Source organism: Pholcus phalangioides, unplaced genomic scaffold, assembly GCF_987345545.1.
Source record: "Pholcus phalangioides strain wild (caught in Gottingen) unplaced genomic scaffold, Ppha-v1.0 ptg000024l_1, whole genome shotgun sequence".
NCBI lineage: Eukaryota > Metazoa > Arthropoda > Arachnida > Araneae > Pholcidae > Pholcus > Pholcus phalangioides.
This window is the reverse complement of record NW_028301616.1, coordinates 16,800,433-16,822,386: the sequence shown is the minus strand read 5'-3', so window position 1 is coordinate 16,822,386 and position 21,954 is coordinate 16,800,433. Positions and strand designations below refer to the sequence as shown.

Sequence of the window (21,954 nt, the reverse complement as noted above, 5' to 3'; positions counted from 1 at the left end):
TTTAATTTGCTTTTTGAGTACAGAGTGTCTATATAAAAACTGGTTGTTTTTTTTAAACACATTTTGAGCATTTTCTGAATTGGAGCCATACATCTATGACAAATGGTTGATGAGAGACAGGCTGAATTAGGATTTACAGGACACCCTGTACACCAGCACGATATAATGTCGATGCTGTGTTTAGCACCACAAATTTCCCCATGAGAAATCTTCCATGTATAGGAATTACATGGGTAGCAGATTCAAATTGTTGTACCAAAGTTGTAAGAACTTTGTACAAAAAATAAATGGTGGTGTTAAGTCAGAGTTCACAACTGTATACAGGGTGTCCTGTAAGTCCTCGTCCGGCTCTTATCGCATCAATCATTCGTGATAGAGGTATGGTTTTCAATCTAAAAAGTGCTCAAAACGTGTTAAGAAATCCCCCCCCCCCCTACCAATTTTGAGAGTGAAAATACATATTACAAAATAAAAACAAATTAAATTTGTATACGGTCCTCCTGTTCTGTAACTTCCAATTAGAAACTTATTTCCCTGTCTCTTTTGAAGCGAAATAATAATGTTTCTATAAGTGCAATATTCACCTAGACGGTGCATATTAGAAAGTTAAATTTCACGTTTCTAAGTGTATAATATCCACTGAGATATTCAAAAAACAGGAAAATTTGGCGTAAATATTTTGGAGATAAAGCTTTTTTCCAATTTTTCGCTGTCTTTGGAATGTGAATATCTCAGTGAATATTGTACACTTAGAAACATGGAATTTAACTTTCTAATATGCACTCTATGTATGCACAGGTGTTGGCCTGTAATCCTGTAAGTGCTCTAGCACAGCCTTTATCTAATCAACCATCCATCGTAGAGATATAGTTTCAGTTTAAAAAATGCTCAAAAGGCATCCAAAAATTACTCTGTACCAGTTTTGAGAGTGGAAATACGGCGTGTAACAAAATAAAAAATTTAAATTTTTATACGGCCCTTTTCTCCTATAACTTCCAATTAGAAAGTTGTTGCGCCGTCTCTCCTGAGGCCAAGAAAAAAAATTCCAAGTTTCTAAGTGTAATATTCACTGCAATATCAATTCAGAAATTGGGGAAAAAGGACAGCATAAATAAAGGAAAGGAGCCTTAAGTTTTTGCTGTCCTTTCACAACTTTCTTTCCATTTTTGTGAATTCAAATGTCTCAGCGAATACTACAATTAGAAACATGGAATTATTTCTGTTGGTGTAAGGAGATGGAGAGCAATAACTTTCTAATTGAAGTTGGGGGGGGGGAGTATATAAAAATTTAGATTTTCAATTTTGCGACGCACTGTATTTTCACTCTCGAAACTGGTGAAGGGTAATTTTTGAACGGCTTTTGAGTATTTTTAAATTTAAACCATACCTCTAAGATGAACGGTCGGTGAGATAAAGGCCACATTCAGCACTCACAGGACACTCTGTATAAGTTGTTGTCCTATAATGGGAAAATCATGGTAAGTTCATTTATCGAACACCATTTCATTCTTCCCCTCCAAGATATTGACGGAACCAAAATTTCAAATAACTGTTTTTTATTATAAATATCAAAAACGGCAAAAAACAGCTTCTTTCATATAATCCAGATCTAATATATATATATTCATATACATCAGCCTTATATATTTCTCACATATTTCTTCTTCTAAACATGCAAGTAGCACAGACAGCTGATGCAAGAAGGTGCGGGACAAAACGAAACATTTGCCTCGGCAAAAACTCCCAAATGGCACGAACCAGCACAGAAGAGTATTACATACAATTGAAACAGATGTTTGCATATTAGTTATCAAAATTTACTAGAAAAAAAAATTGATTCGCGCACACATATATATATATATGTTACAGTGAATGTGATAAATCGTCAACCATTTTGGTAAGTTTTGATAATTTTCCCTAAAGTTATCACCTTTACTGGAGATTATGCATAATATGAAGCAACGTTGGTAAACGTAATAAATCTTACTAGATTTACATTTGTTGGCTATTATGCAGAATCACCATTTGGTATCGGTAAATATGAAAAATCAGTCCCAATTGCCATGGTACAACTTATTATTCAGATGACTGTAATCGTAAGCCAGAGTCTGAACCTGATATAATAAACTCTAATTTAAAAAAAATTTCCGAACACAACCCGAAAAAAAAAACACCTTTTCGACAAATCCTACTATTCTCTTCTGATCAATTCTACAATCAGACCTTGATATACGGAAATTCCAGTTAATTCCCAGATATAATGGGCTGACATTTAACAAAATTTCACGATTGTATATTTTTTATCAAATTACGATTACTTATAATTTTTTTTAGCATTCATCAAATTTACCGAACTTGCTGAGATGATTGGCGATTATCGTTTGAAACATTTTAGTGATTTTTTCATAGTAAAAGGGAAATTTTAGGGATATTTTCCCATTGCAAAAAAAATCACTGAGACAAAAACCCAAGGTTAAACTCCTTGGGTTAAATTACCTCTCAAAAAAATCTCAGTCGGACACGAAACTGGACATATGGATAAAGCAGATACACGCAATCATGTTAATTTTGGATTTTGAAAAGCCGGATTGATGCTTGCTGACTGGCGAATTTTGCGTTTACTTCCCAAAAATGAAACTTTTTTTGTGGTTTGATGAAATGGTGACAGTTTGCAAAAATGCTTATGAAGGAGCAGGTTGCTTTTTTTTTTTGAGGGGGGGGGGGTAAATTTTTCTCAATGTAGGGATTTTTTACAATCACGGGTGAAATTCAGGAGATAAAAGAATTTTTCGGGAGTCAGCAGGTAGAGGTTTTCCAACCTTTTTTGTCCCATCGGCCCCTTCTTCAGAAATGTTTTTTTCCCATAGCCCCCAACACAATCTAACCCATAGCTTCTACCACCCCCCTGAAATATTGGGATAAATTACTAATTATACATAATTGCAAATTGTCTCATCAAGTTCAATAAATTTTACTGCATTTATCACTTTTAGCGGTGGTTATACATTTTCCTCAGATGAGGTTTGATAAATATGGAAATATCGTTTTAATTTAACCACTCACCAGTTTTGGCCGCATATGACTTATGCATGCACTCACTACACATAATTTGCCAAAAAAATGAAAATAAAGAACGGAAAAAATGAAAATTTTTTATCAGTCTTGTTAATGTTAGCTTTTTTCTTGTGTGTCATTATTGATGAAATTGATCATCTTCGACTAGTTTACGTAAAATGTTGGTAGATTTAAGTAATTCAAAGGCAATTGATCATATTTACCAGTACAAGCTGGAGGCTTACAACATACATGCTCAACCTGTGGCCCTCTGAGTCATGTGATGTGGCCTGCGACCTCAAACCTAATTTTGTAAAAATTAACTAAGGGGCAAATTCCCAGATCACTGAAGTGGCCTGGCGCATATTTATAGATCACTTAAATGATATGAGACGCTGTTCCAGATCCTTTCAGTGACATGGGGGAACTTATCCTTCAAGTGGCCGGCGTCACACATACTTCAATTAAGTGGTTCGTGGCACATTTACAGAACACTTAAGTGGCTCAAGACACATTCCCAGATCACTTGTGCGACTTTGCACCACATTTAGAGATCACTCAAGTGATCTGAGGTATAATTAAAAATCACTCAAGTGGCCTGGGGCACATTCCCAGACCACTTGTGTGACACTGCATTACATTTACAGATCACTCAAGTGCAGCGGGCACAATTACAGATCACTTTACTGACTCACATTGCAGTTCCACCTCAGTTAAGTGACCGAGAGCACATTTACAAGTCACTGAAGTAATCTGGGAAACTTTTACTTGACCTGCGGATGCAACACATTGTGACTCACAACACATTTCCATAGCACTTAAGGTACCCCGTAAAACGTTGAGCACCCTTGGCTTATAGATAATCACAGTAAATGTGATGAATTCACAATATATAAGCAAAGTTTATCGAACTTACCAAAATGGTTGGTGGTTATGCATACATTACCATATTTACAGTAACATGTACAGAAAAACAAAATGAAATTCCCGTGGACTTGCAGTTGAAGAACATTGAACTGAAATATATGAAAATGCTAATAACAAAAACGCAAGTACTTAATGGAATTGATATCAAAACAGTATTAATTGAATGGGAGAACGGGAAAAGCTTCATCCAGCATGTAATTTTTTTTTGTGTAACAGTGATACGACCGCTAACAAAGATAATTAATTCCGAAATTAATTCATTTATCAGCTGAAATGCAATTTCCTATAGCTTTCTATGGGAAAATTGTTTAATCCGTTCCAGGTACTTGCCCAAAATTTAAAGATAAGTTTTTTTTCAAAATTCCAAGGAGCGCTATAAAAAAGACAAAAACTGAATTTAAGGTAGAACAGCTTTGAAAATTGGATAAATTAGAATTTACAGGAAGACGAGATACTGAAGATCTCTTTATTTTATGCTATGTATGCAACTGACACCAGATTTAGTCTACTAAAGCAAGTGTTGACACAACATAATCGAGTTTGTAGGTATCTCTATCCATTTGTGTTTTGGTTATCACATTTCTGTGTCTCATACATGTAGGAAGAGTAGCATTTATGGGGTGTATCACCTGCAGTCTCTACACAAATTTTGCCACCTTGTCTGATGCTAAGAGAACTGAAATAATGCATGCTCTGAACACAAAAGCTCCTTTTTTTCCCAATGCATTTCCTATTTCAGCTGAATCCTTCATTTTACATGAAATGACTCAGAAACGAGACATGTGTGGAAAAATATTCCAAGGCAGATGTATATATGTAATATACAAGGCATTCCAAATATTCCCAAAGCAGAATACGCCAAAATCTGTGGCGTACATCGCAGAACAATTAGCAGGAAGAAAGATCTGGAAAAGAATTTTAAGAAAAAGTGCCAAATACACTATTATGGGGATTTTTACCACAGAACATTTCCAGTCAGCTGAGGGTTTTTGCAGAACAATGCAAAACATTCTGCTTTGGGGGAGGTGGACATTAGTTAATCGGGCTTGAGTGACAGTAATTCTAATGATAATTGGAGCTAAAATTCAGCTCACAATGTGGATGTTTCATGTCAACGCATGCATCCATATCAAGAAAATGTTCATTAGCCGAGGCAGAAAAACCATGAAAAAATCTTCATTAGCCGAGGTATCACTGGTAAACTGGAAATGTTTTTGCTGGCTATTGACACATAGCAAAGACAAACCTGTGAAATATATACGGCATCAAGAAAATTCAGAGACTTATTTCCAAAAGAGAGCCAACAAGATGACAATGGTTAACTGTAATTCAATGTCTACAAACAGAAAATTAGACAATTTATAAACTGGCAGTCACGCCTAGATATTCTTTGCACTCCAAACATCAAAGCACTTTGAAGGAAATAAAAATGCCGAAAAATGTTCGAGAATCATGAGAATGGAAGTAAAAATTCCAAAAATTATTGGTGAAACTGAGGAACACTTTTAACAGCAAGGGACTCACGCTTACTAAAAAGGATCATCTCAATATTCTTGGTATAACATACATGGGTTTCAACACCATGTAATAGAAATAGTTGCACAGATAAGTGTCAGCGACTAAATGTGTGCCTTAATATATCAATGATCACAATATGGACATAAAATCAGGGTTGCAATTGAAAATTTACTCTGTCACCCAGGACTTGTATCTGTTTTGGTGCCCTTTTCGCTATAATTTTAAGCAGGAAAAGAGTGAACTCAATGCTCTTCCTGGTCCAGACACCCCACCTAGTTGTGACTCAACATAAAATGAGAATATCGGGCATTTTTGATCACTTTGTGGGAGTGAAACAAGGAGGCTCCCCAATGCCTCTAGCAGCATATAAAAAAATCTGATTCAAGCTCCCAACGATAATCCTTGGCATTAAGAGTTATCCAGCTTTTGCTGATGGTGTTATAGAAATATTTTACACAGTGTTTTTCTGTTCATAAGTCATCATGTTGGGCAATGCCCCCCCCCCCCCCAAGGACAGTGCTCCAGTCCAGGAGGCTTTGCATCTTTTTTGTTTTTTTAAAGTATAAATTCACTATAAATGGGACCTATGAAGATCCCAGCCTAGGGGTCCTGCAGCAGCAATGTAGAGGCAAAGTAGTGCATCTATGAATACGAGGACACACACAATCGCAAACAGTTTGTAATTCCTTCTGTTCACGCATTAACGACACCTGTGATCACCAAGTGATCCCAGTTTCTCAAGCGCAGTAGACACATTCAAGTGCTGCGATTTGTTAGCTCTCTGTGGAATTAGTTTCAGTATTTTTTTGATAGTTATGTACAATGCTTATAGAAAAATATGGATGAGCTTAATGCTTAGCGATGCACTTCACAATAGACATACCTGCTGCCTTAAGCATAAGCATCGTAAAGCTATAAATGTAATAAAAATGTATTCACTGAACATCTTAGAAATTAATGTAGCATCGTGTGGTTATAATTAAAGTGACCCTACTCAGACCTACGTAGAACCTGTTCCAGTTTGCATATTTTGTTATTGGTAATAACATTATATGGTTATTGGTATTTACATTATATGGAACATGGGGGGGAAAAGAAAATTACGATAAATTTTTTTAAACCCTTGGAGCGGCAATCCTGAAATATCTCATCAAACCTGATCTGCTTTCTTTCGGTCATCCCAAAATATCTTGCGTTCTTAACACTTTTTTTATTTCCAATGTGACAGTTATAATACAGATCAGGAAAATTTTTAAAAGCTGCTTGAAGAGCTAAATAATAGTTCAAATTTTGACCACCAAGTGAAAAGAAGAAAATGGAATACACATTGAACAAATGCTGTGATTGGATAAAATTTTGTGCTTTCAATTTGTTGTTTCCTGTTCTTCACACCACTTTTTCACCTGGTGGTTGAAATTTGAACTTTTGATGAAACTTTTTTTTATTATCCCATCCTCCTCCTCGTGGTACAAAGCTTTCTTTCTTTTCTTTCAATCTGAGCGCAACTCTGGTCTATCGCCGTGGGCAATTTACTACTGATTGAGTTGTGCCGGAAGTGTTAGTGCGTGTACCTACATGGTGCGTACATGGTGTTGTGCGTGAATTAGTGCCACCATCTATATTTCCAATTGTGATTGAAGTGTAATGATTGAACATCTGTAGCGTTGTAGGGCTGTTGCTCTCTGTGACGAGACTTTCTAACGGGGAGATCGATTTGCATTCGCATCTTGAAGTTGGGAACCACAGAAAAACAACTTCAGTCAACCACCACTGTTGCGGCGGTGGGGTTCGAACCTGGGTCCTCGTGATGTGAGTCTGTCACTATAACCACTCAACCACCACCACAGCAGCAAAAAAGTGGTACAAAGCTCTGAGGGCCATGCATCGAAAATACCTGCATTAATAATAATGCAATGTAATACAAATCAATGTATGGCCCTCAGAACTTTTTTACAGTGGCCCACTGACCATGTTTAGAAAACGTCTAAAAAAATTTAAAGACACACAATTAAGAAGAAAATAATTGCACCTGCAGGCGAGTGAGAGACGGAGCACAAGGCCCGAACAGTTTCGTGTGTGTGTGGTGGTGGGGAGACATCTAAAAAAGGCATATCTATCTACAGAATTCACAGAAATTCTGAAAAATTCGTTCATGAAAAATAATTTTGGAATTCTAGCAACAGAGCTAAATAATTTCAGAATTAATGAAAAATAAATCATTTCGAAATCAATGAAAGAAATTTCAGAATAATTCAGAAAAATGTTTTCAGAATTATTAAGAAAGAAATAATTTGAGAATTAAAATGTTTTTTTAATTTTTGAAAGAAATAACTTCAAAATTATTGAACTTATAATTTAGAAATCGAATTTCATGAAATTATTACATGATTGATGAGCCTTTCTAATTAATGGGAGAATAATTCCCGAATTACTAAAAGAAATAATTTTTTGAAACGAATATTTTCCGAGAATTAGTTAATGAAATATTTTCGGAATAAGCCATAAAAATTATTTCATAATTGACAAGAAAAATTAATTCCAGAATTATTGAAAAAAAAAACATTTTAAAATTGATGAAAGTAATATATTTGGAATTACAGAATTACCGGAATAAATAATTTCAGTAAAAAAAAATGGCTAATTAATTAAAATAATTGCAGAATTATTAAAAAAAGTAATTCATAAGAAATTTTCCCAATAGTAAGAAAAGATGTAAGAATTAATAAAAGATAGTTTCAAAATAAATAAAGTCTAACTATTTTGGCGCCCCCCCCCATTGGCCCACGAGCTTTGTTGGAAGACATCCCTTTGTGTACACATACCAAGTTTCAACAAAATACGCCAACCAGAACAGTCTCTACAGAAGACTGAGTCGGGTCACTTTAATTATAACCAAACCGTATATGACACAGCTAACAGTTTGTATTTTCTAATGGAGGCGAAAATCACAAACGATGCCCTCAAAGATTGAATTTTGTGATGCTGATCATCGTTTGCTATCATATTAAACACATGCATTTTTGATACTTTCTCTGCAGTAGAACCTCGATTAACTGAGGCACATAGCCATACCAAGTTTGGCCGGTCACATATCCCTTTCAGCATAGCAAGGTCCAGAAACGAATAAAAGATTTGTGATGAAATTGGGTGAAGAAATTCAATAACAAGTAACTGGTATTTACAACTGTATTTAAACAAGCTGTCAATAAAATCTCAGCCGATTTATAAAAATCAAATGACTAAAGTATGAATTCAATTCAATATCATCATAAAATGTTTGCTTAATGAAACCGACATTCCGCTTTTAAAAATCCATTTTTCTTTTTCTTATGGTAAATGAAAATTAAGCTGCTAGCAGACATGTCTGGCACTGCCTAGATTTTCTTTGTACTCTGACAACTAACCTCCTCAGTCCTTACCTCTAGTAGACACTACCACTTAACTGTATATGCACCTCATACATATTCCTATTCTGAATTTCTAATGAATCAATACATTCTAATGAATTACGAGATAGAGGCGGGTTTGGCAAAGTCACCAGCAGTTTCCACCAGTTGTTACATTGTGTTATGTGCGTGACCCTAAGGTATTTATGTTGTTGAAGTTGGCAGTATTTCATGTTATTGCAGTGCTGCCATTTGACTTCCTTATTTTGAAGTAAAGACAGTAAACTTTAGAATAGCGATTCTCAATGTGGGGCCTCACATTCCACAGGGGGGGGGGGGGCAATTTCAGAATGAGTTTTTCTATTAAGGCTTAGAACTTTTCAGAACTCCCATTTTTTTATAACGGTTCAAAAATCTATAATTTTTATATAATTACTTGGTTTTGTTTTTTTTAATTTATCTTTCAGTGTTTTTTTTAGAAAAGATTTGACCAGGGTTTATTAACATTTTGTGTTCCACTGACAATTTGTGGCAGCAACATGGAGTCCATGGACCCACTGAAGTCTCTCCAAGGACCTCTGGTTAAGAACCATTGCTTTTTTGACTAAGTAAATGACTTTTATAAACACAAATACAACACCACAACAGACAAAATGCCAATTTCATAATTGCTGAAATAAAAGGCATTAAGTTATTCAAGATATCTAGTCATTGTTGCTGTAAGGGTTAAAGACAGTTTCTATTAAGCAAAGTTCTGGATACCTTAGGTGACTCTGGACCTTCCCCCCATTCTTGGTTAATCAAGGTTCTACTTGTGACATGTTGGTTTTTGCATTTCATATTCTTTACTATAAATAAAAATCATGAGATGATGTGTACTTATAAAAAGTGCTTTCCATCATGAATGTAATAAATATAAAAGATCTCACAAGGACTCAAATTTCATTCCGAGTCAACTTCAAGAAAATTTGCTCGAGGAAAAAAAACTTTATATAGAGAAACAACGAATAAAAATGCGTAACAAATGTGTACTGAGGTGGTAAATACAAGAGAATTCCTACACACACACTTAATATATATACACATACATTCTTTGACTTAAACTTAAGAAGAAAAACGACAGAATTCATATAAAAAAGTTATATATATAACTCAAAATAAAAATGAGAGTATTTCATGAACGATATGCTTGCATAAATTTGATTATACATATATAAGTCATATATATGTACTTCATAAACACATTTACATAAAATTTGTTTAGATTAATAAATTATGGAAGGCAAAAATGTGCACACTCTGTACATTTCAATTTGTGGTAAATGTTATACAAATACTGCATTTAAGCACTTTCAATGCAAATGTTTAAAACAACAAAAATAATCAATTTCATGTGCAAAGGCACTGCCTAACAACAGAGGACAATTACAGTATTACAGCCTTCTTTGTCTTTTGTACAATACCAGAACATTGCAAACTAAAATAAGCTATTGTAAACATTACTTATCTAGTACTACGAATATATATATATACACAATCCAGTCTCTTGTGAAAAAACACGGCAAAAAGGCAATGTTTCGGTTTACTGTATAATCACATAAGTACTAAAATAAAACTGTGAATTTGGCAACAAAGTCAAAAAATCAAATAATTAACACACACACGCTGGAGGAAAAAAATAAATGCATCAACTTGTAAAAAAAAACACCAACTGAACAATGAATCGGGACAACTTGTTTTTCTAGGGAGGAGCTAGTTTGGTGGAAGAGCCCAAAGAGTAGCTGTCTTGTCCGCACTTGTTGTGAGGAATGAAAAGTCACGCGGATGCCACCTGCCCTGTATCACCTTATCAGCGTGTTCTGCTACGATGACCATTGGTAATGGTTGCGTCAAATCTCCTGCAAAGTTTGAAAAAAAGAAAATAGATCAAAAACAAAGAAATAAGTATTTGGATATCACTGGGGAAATTCATTCATACGTGAATGCCCACAACAACTATCCATTGTCATTGTGGCAATGTACAGGGTGAGCTAAAGAAGTCCATGGAAAATTTAAAAAATTGATAGAAAGTCAAAAAATGGATTGTAAATACAGTCTGCCCCCGTATTTGCCGGGGTTATGTTCCGGGAGTGACCACGAATGCAGGAAATCCACAAATAACCGAAACCATTGTTTTTTTTGTTTTTTTTTTTTTGTTTATCTCGTTTATTGAGCATCATGAGAACAGCAGGGTGATGCAGAGGTAGAAGGGAATGTAAAAGAGGGTGCAGCGATTGTTAGCGATGTTTTATGAAAGAACATTGTGATTTCTGTTTGCCATTTCTTTTTCTTCGTATAATCAAGTATGTTGACAAGACTTCCTCTACCAATTTTTCTACATGTGAAGAACATAACATGGAAGGATCTATATCATGAAAAAAATAATCTATTGCTGATTTGAACTTGCAAAGCCCTTCTGTATGTTACTTGTGGTGAACTTGTCTTCTACTTGTTTATCTTGATCTTCATCTGGTACCGCTTCAGTTTGCGGAACAGTAAGCTGCATTAATTCCTACTCTGTCAATGCCTCTGAATTGCTATTAATCAATTAGCTGTTTGACTTCTATATTCATATCATTGAACCCTTCACCCCCCACCTGTTTCGCTAACGTGACAATGCCTTTTATAATCTCTTCAGTTGGTTCTGTAGAAATAGTTGTGTCCTGGAGCGCACACTGTGGTCAAAGGCCGATATGACTGTTTCTGTCTTAGGAGCTGCCACGCCTCTAGTTAGTGATGACAGTAATTTAATTTTTTAAATTACTGTATTTTTAGTAATTTCATTTTTTAATGTTGTTAGTGAACCATCCTAAACATGCACAACTCAAATTTTGTAAACAAAACTCGTGAATGACGATTTCTGAGTGTTGCAAAAAAAAAATTTTCCAATAAAGGAAAAATAAACAATGAATATGGAAACCGTGAATATGGGGGCCGGCACAAAAATGTTTTCTTGGTGTTTTTTTTTTGGTAGATGAATAAAAAATCTTAAAATTCCACTCACGGATGGCGATGTATCATGAAAAACTCTCTATAACGAATGTAATGTGACACAAACAGGGCATAACCAATGTTTATTATTATTTGCATTACATATAACTTCATCTCAATATGAGCACCTTTTGTATCTTAAGCTACATCTGAACGATACCCAACTTCAACCCATCCCCCAAAACAGAATGTGCCAAAATCTGCACCGTGCGTCACAGAACAATCAGTGCTACTGCAGAACAATCTGAAAGAAAAACTGCAGAGAACACTATTATGGGGATTTTTACAGCAGAACATTTCCAGTCAGCCGAGGGCTCGTCGCAGAACAATGAAAAACATTCTGTTTTGGGGAACCTATCTATCTGCTAACACCAATTGAGGAAGAGTCTCGATCATTTTTTTCATGATTCTAGAATGATGGTATCTGAAGGTCATATTTTATGATTGCATCCAAAATTGTACTTAGCAACTAGCTGCAAACAAGCATGCCAAATTGCAAAAAAAAAAAAACAGCATTGCTAAATCCTGAAAAAAAATGTATGCAAATATCGTCGTTGATCAATACCCCATCTATGCTATTAATGTGGCTTTTTTGTGCGTTATATTGAGTTTTTTTTAATACAGCATCATTTGTGAGAGTTTTTTTTTATTCAAAAAAAACAAAAAAAAACTGCATGCCATGATGAATATATTTCATTGCTGTATTGCTTTTTTATGTCAATTGGGTAATTTTTCAAATGTGTCACAGACTTCTTGCCTGCCCTGTATTTTATTTTTCACTCCAAAAAAAGGAGTTCTGTCTATCGGACAGAGGCACCGACATGAAAAAAACTTGGGAGGGGCTGAAAGTTGCTGGCCATCCAGTATATATGGGACTCAAGCGTGTACGCATGTCTTGCGATGGCTGATATTCCTCTATTATCAAATTTACATTCAAACTTATATTTCTCCCATACTCTCCTATGCTTCTGTTAATCAAATCAAAGACCCCTACATCTTAAGCAATGTCTAAAGGCTAGAATCAATGCAAAATAAATCTACCCGAATTATTCATGACTGTTGGGGATCTTCCTTTGTATCCATTTCTAAACTCCATCCTCTCATTACTCACAGACTTATTTCCCAATTAACTATACTATATATGATTCTCAATGGTGATCTAAACTTTAACGCTTCTGATATTCTAACCAACCCTCCTATTTCTTTCACAGACTTTACAATCGTCAAAAATTAAATGTTATTTTTGCTTCTACCGATTATTTTGAATAGTTTATTTTGTCATAACATAGTTGACCAGAACAAACTCCCTTCCGACATCATTGATTCTCTCATGGCCGCTGAATTTTTGTACAACATAAAACAATATCTGTCAAAATCAAACACATTTCCTTGTATAGGCCTCGGCCAACAATATTGTATAAATAAAAATTCCTATAAAAAATATCATATTCTCCTGCCGATTAATACATTTAAAAAAACCACGAATTTTTTAAAGTGGATACTGCTGTGTATTATTGGCAGCTTTTTTTTTCTGAGATGTTGGTATAAAATAAATAGGTTACAAATTAATTATTAAAAAATAATTTGTTAAAGATTTATAGATGGTGCATAGATGCGAGTAGGAAAAAAAAGTAGGGTTTTTTTTTTTATGGAAATGTAACACAAACCCTTCCATGCTTTAAGATTTCATTATTGAAGAATGAAACTTACATACATAAATTATAGTCACTGCAGACTGCAGTTTATCAAGCGCAGGGGTTCTCAACCTGGGCTCTGCATGCACTTCTTGGGAACTCCCAGAAGGACAATAAAATAGATCAGTAAATTTAATATATAAATAAGAGAAAAGAGCCCACAGGGTTTCGCAAAAACAATTATATACTAAAAAGAGCTCTGCTAATCGAAAATATATTGAGAACCACTGATCTATAAGAAGGGGGTATTTTTTCTCGAAGTAGCAAAATTAGAATTATTCGGTTATATGCTACTAAAGATTACACACACAAGAAATCATGTGTTAATTATCTATACTTGCATAAAGCTCTACAAATGATATAGATTTGGTTGCATAAATAGTGATGGAGCATCATGGATTCATGATTACATATAGTGAAACCTTTGAAAGAGAGCCCCCCCCCCCCCACACACCTCAAAAACTGGTCTTTCTGATAGGTGGTCTTTCAAAGAGGTTTTGCGATACTTTCCACATTAAAGCTAGAAAAAGTCAAAAGCAAACAAAAGTCATGGAAATAATCTTTCACAGAATAGTTGATGAATGTAATATGAATCTTATACCTTGAAGATCTGTGAGCGCAACTTTATGATCATAGGATCCAGTTAACAGGTAATAGGCTTTAGGTGAAAAACGAATTGTTCTGACATCAGCTGTATGAGGAGTAAAACACTGAATAACACGCCCTCCTCTGACATCATACAGCATACAACTGGCATCCTCCTGACCCGACACGAGAAGCCTCCCAGAAGGATCTACACAAATCGCAGCAACAGGACTACCTAAGGTATAGAAATAAAGGCACAGCTATAAGCAAAAATTACAATTATGTGGCATCTTTACATAATAGATACTTCGATTATTTTTAGTTCAATAGAAGTACTCAACTTTCTTTCTAACACTGTAATATCCCTTACATACATTGTTGGGCATTGGTACTTTGAAGTATAAATGCTGCATAACAGCTTTACGATTACCAGATGACAGCATAAGTGTGGGAAAACTAGTTCATTGAATATGACAAAGATTTCTGCATTAGGATTTACTTTTATGGTCGCCATTCTAAGCAGTTATTGTTCCAACTTTTACAGAGATGCAATACAAAGAAAATAGTTACAGTGAATGCATAATATTTTTTTTTCCTTACTCATTATTGATCTAAATTCTGGTTTATGTCAATATTTTTGTAAAATATTACCTATATTTCAAATACCAAGCAAATTGGAGCTGGTACTATAAGTACTGTCAGTACATATAGTGAGGTGCAGATTATATTTAAAAAATTGAGGACTGCAATTCTATTATAATTTGTCTGGGCGTTTTTTTGTTTTTTTTTTCATTTGCAGAACTAGTAAATTATATCTTGATATAACGATGTTCTTTGGAGTACAAGAAAATCCTAAAATAATTGGTATAGGGATTCCAAATCGACATTGTTAGAACCATCATTCATTAATGCATTGTGTTTTTGTTTTTAGGCTTTAATTAGAACTAAAATGGCCTACCAAAAATTTTACACGATAATTATTTCATTTTTTCACAATGTGGTAGGTAAAGGATTAAAAATCAAACCTCAATCTACTTCGACCCAATCAGAATCTGATGGATATGGAAAACTATCTTTCCCCATAAACAATATTCATGGATACAAATGTGATCAACATTGCACATTAGGACAATTTCTCAAACAACCAACCTTGTGATGAACCCGATGCAGGCGGCGGAGTAACCAGATGAACACAACCTTTAGTTCTGAGATCCCAAAATCTGATGGTTCTGTCTTGGGAACCGCTTACGAACATTGCACCACCCCAGGTGTACAAAGAAAGAATATGCCCTGGTAAAATAACAGAAATCAAAATTCACACTCATTAAAATTATATTAATACTTAATACTTTTCTGAACTAAACATATTCCTTTGCAAAAAAAAAAAAAAAGATTAGAGAAAGAGATATCATTACATTTTACCATCAGGTATGCATTAGTTTGAGAGAAAATCCTTAACAAAAATGATGAACTTTGGAGATTTCCCATAATCCTGGTCTCAACCGATTCGAACAAAACAGAATGTTTCAGAAAAGATGGGCCAAGCATTGGAATACATGGTAAGGAAATGATAAATAAAGATACTAACGCACGCAGCAAGAGTAACTAACCTTTAGCGAAATGAGTATTTGTAAAACACATATCACTCCAGACCATGCATATTATGACAAAAGTTATTGTTTTAGTGTAATCAAATAGATTTACAGTGAAACCTAACAACTAATGAATGCTTCCGCTTACAAATTTTTTGGCTAACAAAATTTTTTTTCATGATTTTTCTGCCTCGAAAAATGAATACAGATTCAGCTAACAAACATTTTCAAATATATTAAATGATATGGATGTAGGCGCTAACATAAAACAGCCGCGTCACGAGCTGAATTTTATAGCACCAATCATCAGAATTACAGTCACTCGAGCCTGATTAACTCGTTCAGCTCGGAATCTTTTTCCCCAGATATACAACCTCTCACAATAAAGTTCGGTGAATAGTCCTGTAACATTAATGTAGATGAAATGTTAATGAAAGTTATCTTACTGTCTTTCGAAATAGTCACCTCCCATTACTATGCACCGCTGAGATCTCCTATACATGTCCTGGAAACTTTGCAAGAAGTCTTCTTTTGGGATGGAGTTCAAAAGCATCGTCACGTTTCATTGGATGTCAGGAATATCGTCAAATCTCTTTCCTTTCAAAGTGAGTTTGAGTTGTGGGAATAGGAAGAAGTCTGGAGGATTGAGATCTGGCAAGTATGGTGGATGTTCAATTTGCACCACCCCCTTTTTTGCCAGGAACTGTTTGATGATATTGGCTGTGTGAGGGCGAGCATTGTCGTGAACAAGAAACCATGAGCCTTGTTGTGCATACTGAGGCCGTACCCTGCGTAGACGTTTCATGAAACGGGTCAAAATTTCAATGTACCTTGCAGCATTCGTCGTCGTTCCCTCAGGTACTTAAATTGATCTTTTGTTTGTTCATTTTCCTGTTCTCAGTTAAGAACCAATGCACTAAACAAGCACTTTGTAAAACAAGTCTTTCACGGAACACAAACGACGCTCAACTGAACAACGGTGGCAGCAGATGGTCAACACCTGCCGCTACGCATGTGCAGCGTTTTGCTACGCCAGTGTTGCCAGATCAGCCGTTCTGACTTCATTCACCGAACTTTATTGTCAGAGGTTGTACTTCCACTTCCATTCTGAAAATTTTCGAACCATTTCATGTAAAATAGAAGATTAAGCTAACAAAAATACATTTCAAAAAAGGAGCCTATGTTCTCGGAACACACAGTGCAAGACTCTTAGAATCAAACTGAACAGTCTGAGCATTCTAGTTGGTTATCTTTTCCACATGCATAAATATGAGACACAGAATCGGCTGATCAAATCACAAATGGACGGGGACATCTACAAACTCAACTGCAGGTTGTGTCAACAACAGATTCAGCAGACCAGAGCTCGACAAGTGCCAGATCACCACGACAACTATAAAATTTATATTGGAAAATTTCTGATATCACAATACACCTTCCTACATGAGAAGGTATGTAGTCAAGTCTTGGAAAAGTTAAAAAAAAACATTATTTAGGGCTTTTTCTTGGGAAAAACTATGTTTGGCTCCTACGAAATTTGTCAGGCACCTAATTTTTTCTTTGGATTTGCAAAGTCCTGTAGTAGACTTAAGCTTGTGCTGGTTGTATGCATAGTGTAAAATAAAAAGATCTTCAGCATCTCGTCTTCCTGTAAATTCTTATTTATCCAATTTTGAAGCTGTCCTGTCAGTTTGTCTATTTTATAATGTTCCTTATTGTTAAAAAAACTTATTTTTGAACTTTAGGTAGTATGTGGAACAAATTATATGATTTTTCATGGATACCAAGTTGAAATCGCATTTCGGCTAATGAACATGATTCCAGATAAAATTATCTTTGCTATGCGAGGAATCACTATATATATGGAAAATGTTGTTCAGCAATTAAACAAAGTTCTGAGAATCATCAGTGCCGCCAGACTTCAAGACACTATCGTATTGCTATTTTTTTTTCTCAAAACATTTTGTACAAATAATACTTATTGAAAGTGTGTGGTGTATTGAGAATGACAGAGTTTAACAAAAAAGCTGTATATAAACATTGTTTAAAAATGTTCTATGAAAGACTGAAGACATAAAAATATATGCACAGTCCAAACTTTGCTATAACAAACTTCAAGGGGTCAAATATTTATTTCGATATGTCAAATCTAATGAGAAGATACTGATCACATGGAAAATAAAATTTTAGTACCGTACATCTACTAAATTACAAAAAGTTTCTTGAAATCACTACAAAAAAGAAATACAAAAACATTCTTCCATGTATGTAACAAGATCAATTTTTGTTGTTGCAAGAAATATACCTGAATGGCCAGAGAGTGCTTGGAAAGGAGTAGCTGTCTCACAGTCTGTCACATATATTTTGCAATCCCCAGCACCGCCACTGATGAGAAGGCTAGACCTATTGCCAGTGTCTTCTATGAAGCACATGTCTCTGACAGTGCCATCGTGCATGGTCAATTCTGCTTCGTTACCTGCTGATGAATAATGAAATGGCATTTGCACATACAGCTCTAATAATATATTATTTATATATATATATATATATATATATATAACTAGCTGTTACCCACGCCTTCACTTGCATGAATTTTTGTCATCCAAAAATTCTTCCTTGAGACCCCTTTAGCAAGGGAATTTTGAGAAATCCCTTCTTAGCGAGTCTTTGCATCATAAAATGAAGATACCGACCAAATTTCAAATTTATAGTTTCAGCGGTTTTCACTCGCCATGATTTCTCTACATAGCATTTCAACCCCCTTAAGGGTCGAATTTTGAAAAACCTCCTTAGAGTGAGTCTTTTTCATGAAATAAAACTACTGACCAAATTTCATAAATATAGCTTTACTGGTTTCTGTTAGACATGATTTCTCTATATAACCATTGAACCCCCTCCCCCAGGGATCAAATTTTGTAAAACCCCTTCCGAGTCAATCTGTACATAATAAAATAAAACTGCTGACCAAATTTCATAAATATTGCTCCAGTGGTTTTAGCTCGGCATGATTTCTCTGTATAAACTTCAAAAACTCTTTCTTAGTGGGTCTTTACTTCATAAAATAAAACTACTGAACAAATTTCAAATATCAGATCAGGGTTCACCAGATTACTGGAAGTCAGTTGAAAAAGCCCACTTAAATAATATAAACTTCTGTGCAATGATATGTTTCTCTCTCAAATGCTTGAAGAAAACCTGCCTAAAAACGCTAGATTACTGGATAGGCCAGATAAATGCACAGCCAGATTATCGGGTGTCTACTGTAATTTATTGACCAGTATGATATTTACCAATGCAATCTAGGAATTTTTCATAATCACTGATAAACATGATAAATTCACTTTATATGAAAAAACATTTCCTAACTCACTCAAATGGGTGGCAATTACACACAATAACAGAAAATTTATGATAATCTGTGATAATCATGATATTCTTTGGACGAAGAAAAAATATCATTAGGGGGAAGTTAAATGGGGGGGGGTTTATAAATAAAATTACTTTCAAGAGAAATAATATTGACTGAGATTTAATTTATTAAAATGGAGTACAATAAACAACTCCTAAGGGTATTGGATTGAATGAAATTTCAAGAAAACCCATTGGTTAGTGGATTTAAATTTTGATACGACTTTAAAGAGTCAGATGCAGTTTCTGATGAAAAATATGCATATTGAAATTCAAAATTTCATAACCTGACAAATTTTGGTCAAAAAAAAAAAACCACAAGTACCACATTAGCATTTCTATGTTATCTAAAAACAAATAAAGCTTACCTTCAACATTGCAGGTTTCCATATTGAATTTCATCAATTTGACAGTTTTATCATTTGATCCCGTAGCTAATAAGTCACCAGTTGGATTCCAGCATAAGCAATATATAGAGCCTTTGTGATGCTTTAGTTTCTTATATAAAACAGTTGGTTGGTGTGTGACATGATCTTCTCTGGAGGTCCATCATGCAAAAAAGAAAAAAATGAGCGAATTCCATAAAATAAATAAATGTGAACAAATTCAAAGAATGCACCACTGCCTATTCACAAAAGCTACAGGATTCTATTTTTGGTCATGCATGACACTCATTGAACCTCAATGGTGCCTTCAGTCCCCCCCCCCCCAAATTCATGATTCTGTGGTAAGCTATTGTCATTTATTTTTCCTTGAAATTCTTTGGATAGGCACTTCACTGATATGAGCAGAGAGAGAGAGAGAGAGAAGAGACAAAGTTGTCATCAAAACTTGACTTGATTTAAAATAGGAAATTTTGGGTCAAAAAATAGTTGATGACGGTAGCACTTACGAATGACTACATTCTCCGTACAGTTATGTTTTATTTTTCTAACTTCGAAGAGTGAATGTGAGCCAGTCTCTCATAAAGGGATTTGCTCCACAGCAAGCTTTTATTTAGCCATAATTAAAGCACACAGAATTAAAGAACACAAAAATTCAGACGTGTGCCATACACCTTGAACATGTATAACATACACACACACACACACACACATCAGATATCCATCTCATATACACATGCAAGAATGTTAAGACACAGATGTGAACACCAATCCATCAGAAACTTGCTCAGAGGAATGTTCACAAGGTGCACATGTGATTTGGCACTTGGGAATTACCCACAAGAGGGGAACTCAAGCACACAAGTGTCACTGGAAAAAACTGAACAAATGCAAAATCTTTTCCCCTCAGCATAAAACTAGCATTATCAAACTATTAGAATAAATAATTATATAATATCGACAGCTAAGTTCAAAAAGGCAAAAATCTAATAATTAAATAGACTCAAAATTCTGTTTTGAGATATCTGCATTTTAAAAATTCTCTTTGTATGGAACTGAATGGGAATCAACTCAGATTTAATTACAGTAAAAAGCATACAAGCAGAGTTGGGAGAGTTGTTGCTTTTTTACAATAAACTAGAGGAAATTTTCATCATTCTCATAGCATGCATGACTAAAAATGCAATTTTGAGCAATTTTGAACTGGGCTGTTGATATATAATAAGTTTAAACCCGACTTGCTTTATTAGGTCATAAATAACAAACGCAGAGGATTTGTCGGGAATGATGACAAGTGTTTGCTAGCACTAACCCTCATTTTGCTCATCATCGATTTATGAATTGAAAACTCCCCATTTTACACTCATGTTTCTATATAATATAAGCAAATGACACGGTTGTGGCACTGTCTGTCTTTACACTATTTTTTTTTTTACATCTTACTGTTTCTTACCGTTGGCATTAGCCAAGCAATATTTTCTAATTCTAATCTTGCAGCACCAGTTCAGTCTGGCTCCATACATTGATCGCCATGCAGGTCAAAATTTCCTGCTCGTGTCCATTAATGTCACAATATTTTTAGTATTCTTATCTATTAACACTTTTTAGCTGTAATGGCAAAAGTGGCGTATCGTTTCTTCTAGACGCTATATTGAAACACTGTGGAGAAAAATACTACTACACACACACCCCCATCCCATTCTTGCTTCATCCCCCCCCCCCATAAGCCTAAAAGAGAAATACTCAATCTTTATCTATTATATATACATATGCATATTATTTCACCAATTCCAATTAGACAAAGAAAAAAAATTTAATTTGATTAAATTTTTTACCCAGTTTTAAAAATATGGCAAAGGATTCCACATTCTGCAACTTTCCGCAGCTGAATGAATGAACGTTAGAACTTTGCCACTGGACCTATCCCGATGCCAAGATCTCTTCCAGCCCAGCTTCGTGGCAGAGTCCTGCACTTATAATTTTGCCCAATAAAGGGGGGGGGGCTCAAACCCACAACCCTGAGATTAAGTCTTATGCTCTACCAACTGAGCTAGCCGAGCATAACTGTCTGCAGCTGAAGAACGAGTTTTAAATTCCAGTTGCAGATGAGGTTGGACTGAGATCTCAATCCCCTACTTGCAAAGTGTTAAATAAAATGTAAAAATATACAATCATCATTGTTTGAACATTTCTGGGAATTGTTTGTTCCATCACAATGAGCTATCCATCTTCACATGCTTCCCAACAAGTCTAAACCGATACAAAATGAGCTATTCCTTGCTTTTTTTAAGTGAAATCGCATAGGTCTAATTTTGAAAAAATAGCATGTGTTTTGAACTATTCATATATAAGAAAACATCTACTTATGTTCATGAAT

At 34.9% G+C, this 21,954-nt stretch overlaps 1 protein-coding gene across 4 annotated transcripts in view; it reads right to left on the bottom strand.

The window, feature by feature from the left end:
• Positions 1-8,829: 8,829 nt before the first annotated feature.
• The window catches only part of LOC149068864 (WD repeat-containing protein 47-like), a 49,765-nt gene continuing 36,640 nt past the window's right edge, over positions 8,830-21,954 (bottom strand). Inside the window, exons 5-9 of one of the 4 annotated variants that reach the window (XM_089250322.1) lie at positions 19,563-19,732; positions 18,092-18,265; positions 15,344-15,484; positions 14,211-14,429; positions 8,830-10,783 (exon numbers count right to left, since the gene is read on the bottom strand). In XM_089250322.1, coding sequence (XP_089106448.1) covers positions 10,638-10,783; positions 14,211-14,429; positions 15,344-15,484; positions 18,092-18,265; positions 19,563-19,732 — 850 coding nt within the window. In that variant the 3' untranslated portion in view covers positions 8,830-10,637. The remainder of the gene's footprint in view (positions 10,784-14,210; positions 14,430-15,343; positions 15,485-18,091; positions 18,266-19,562; positions 19,733-21,954) is intronic. The other 3 variants (XM_089250326.1, XM_089250323.1, XM_089250324.1) reach the window with 3 other exon arrangements.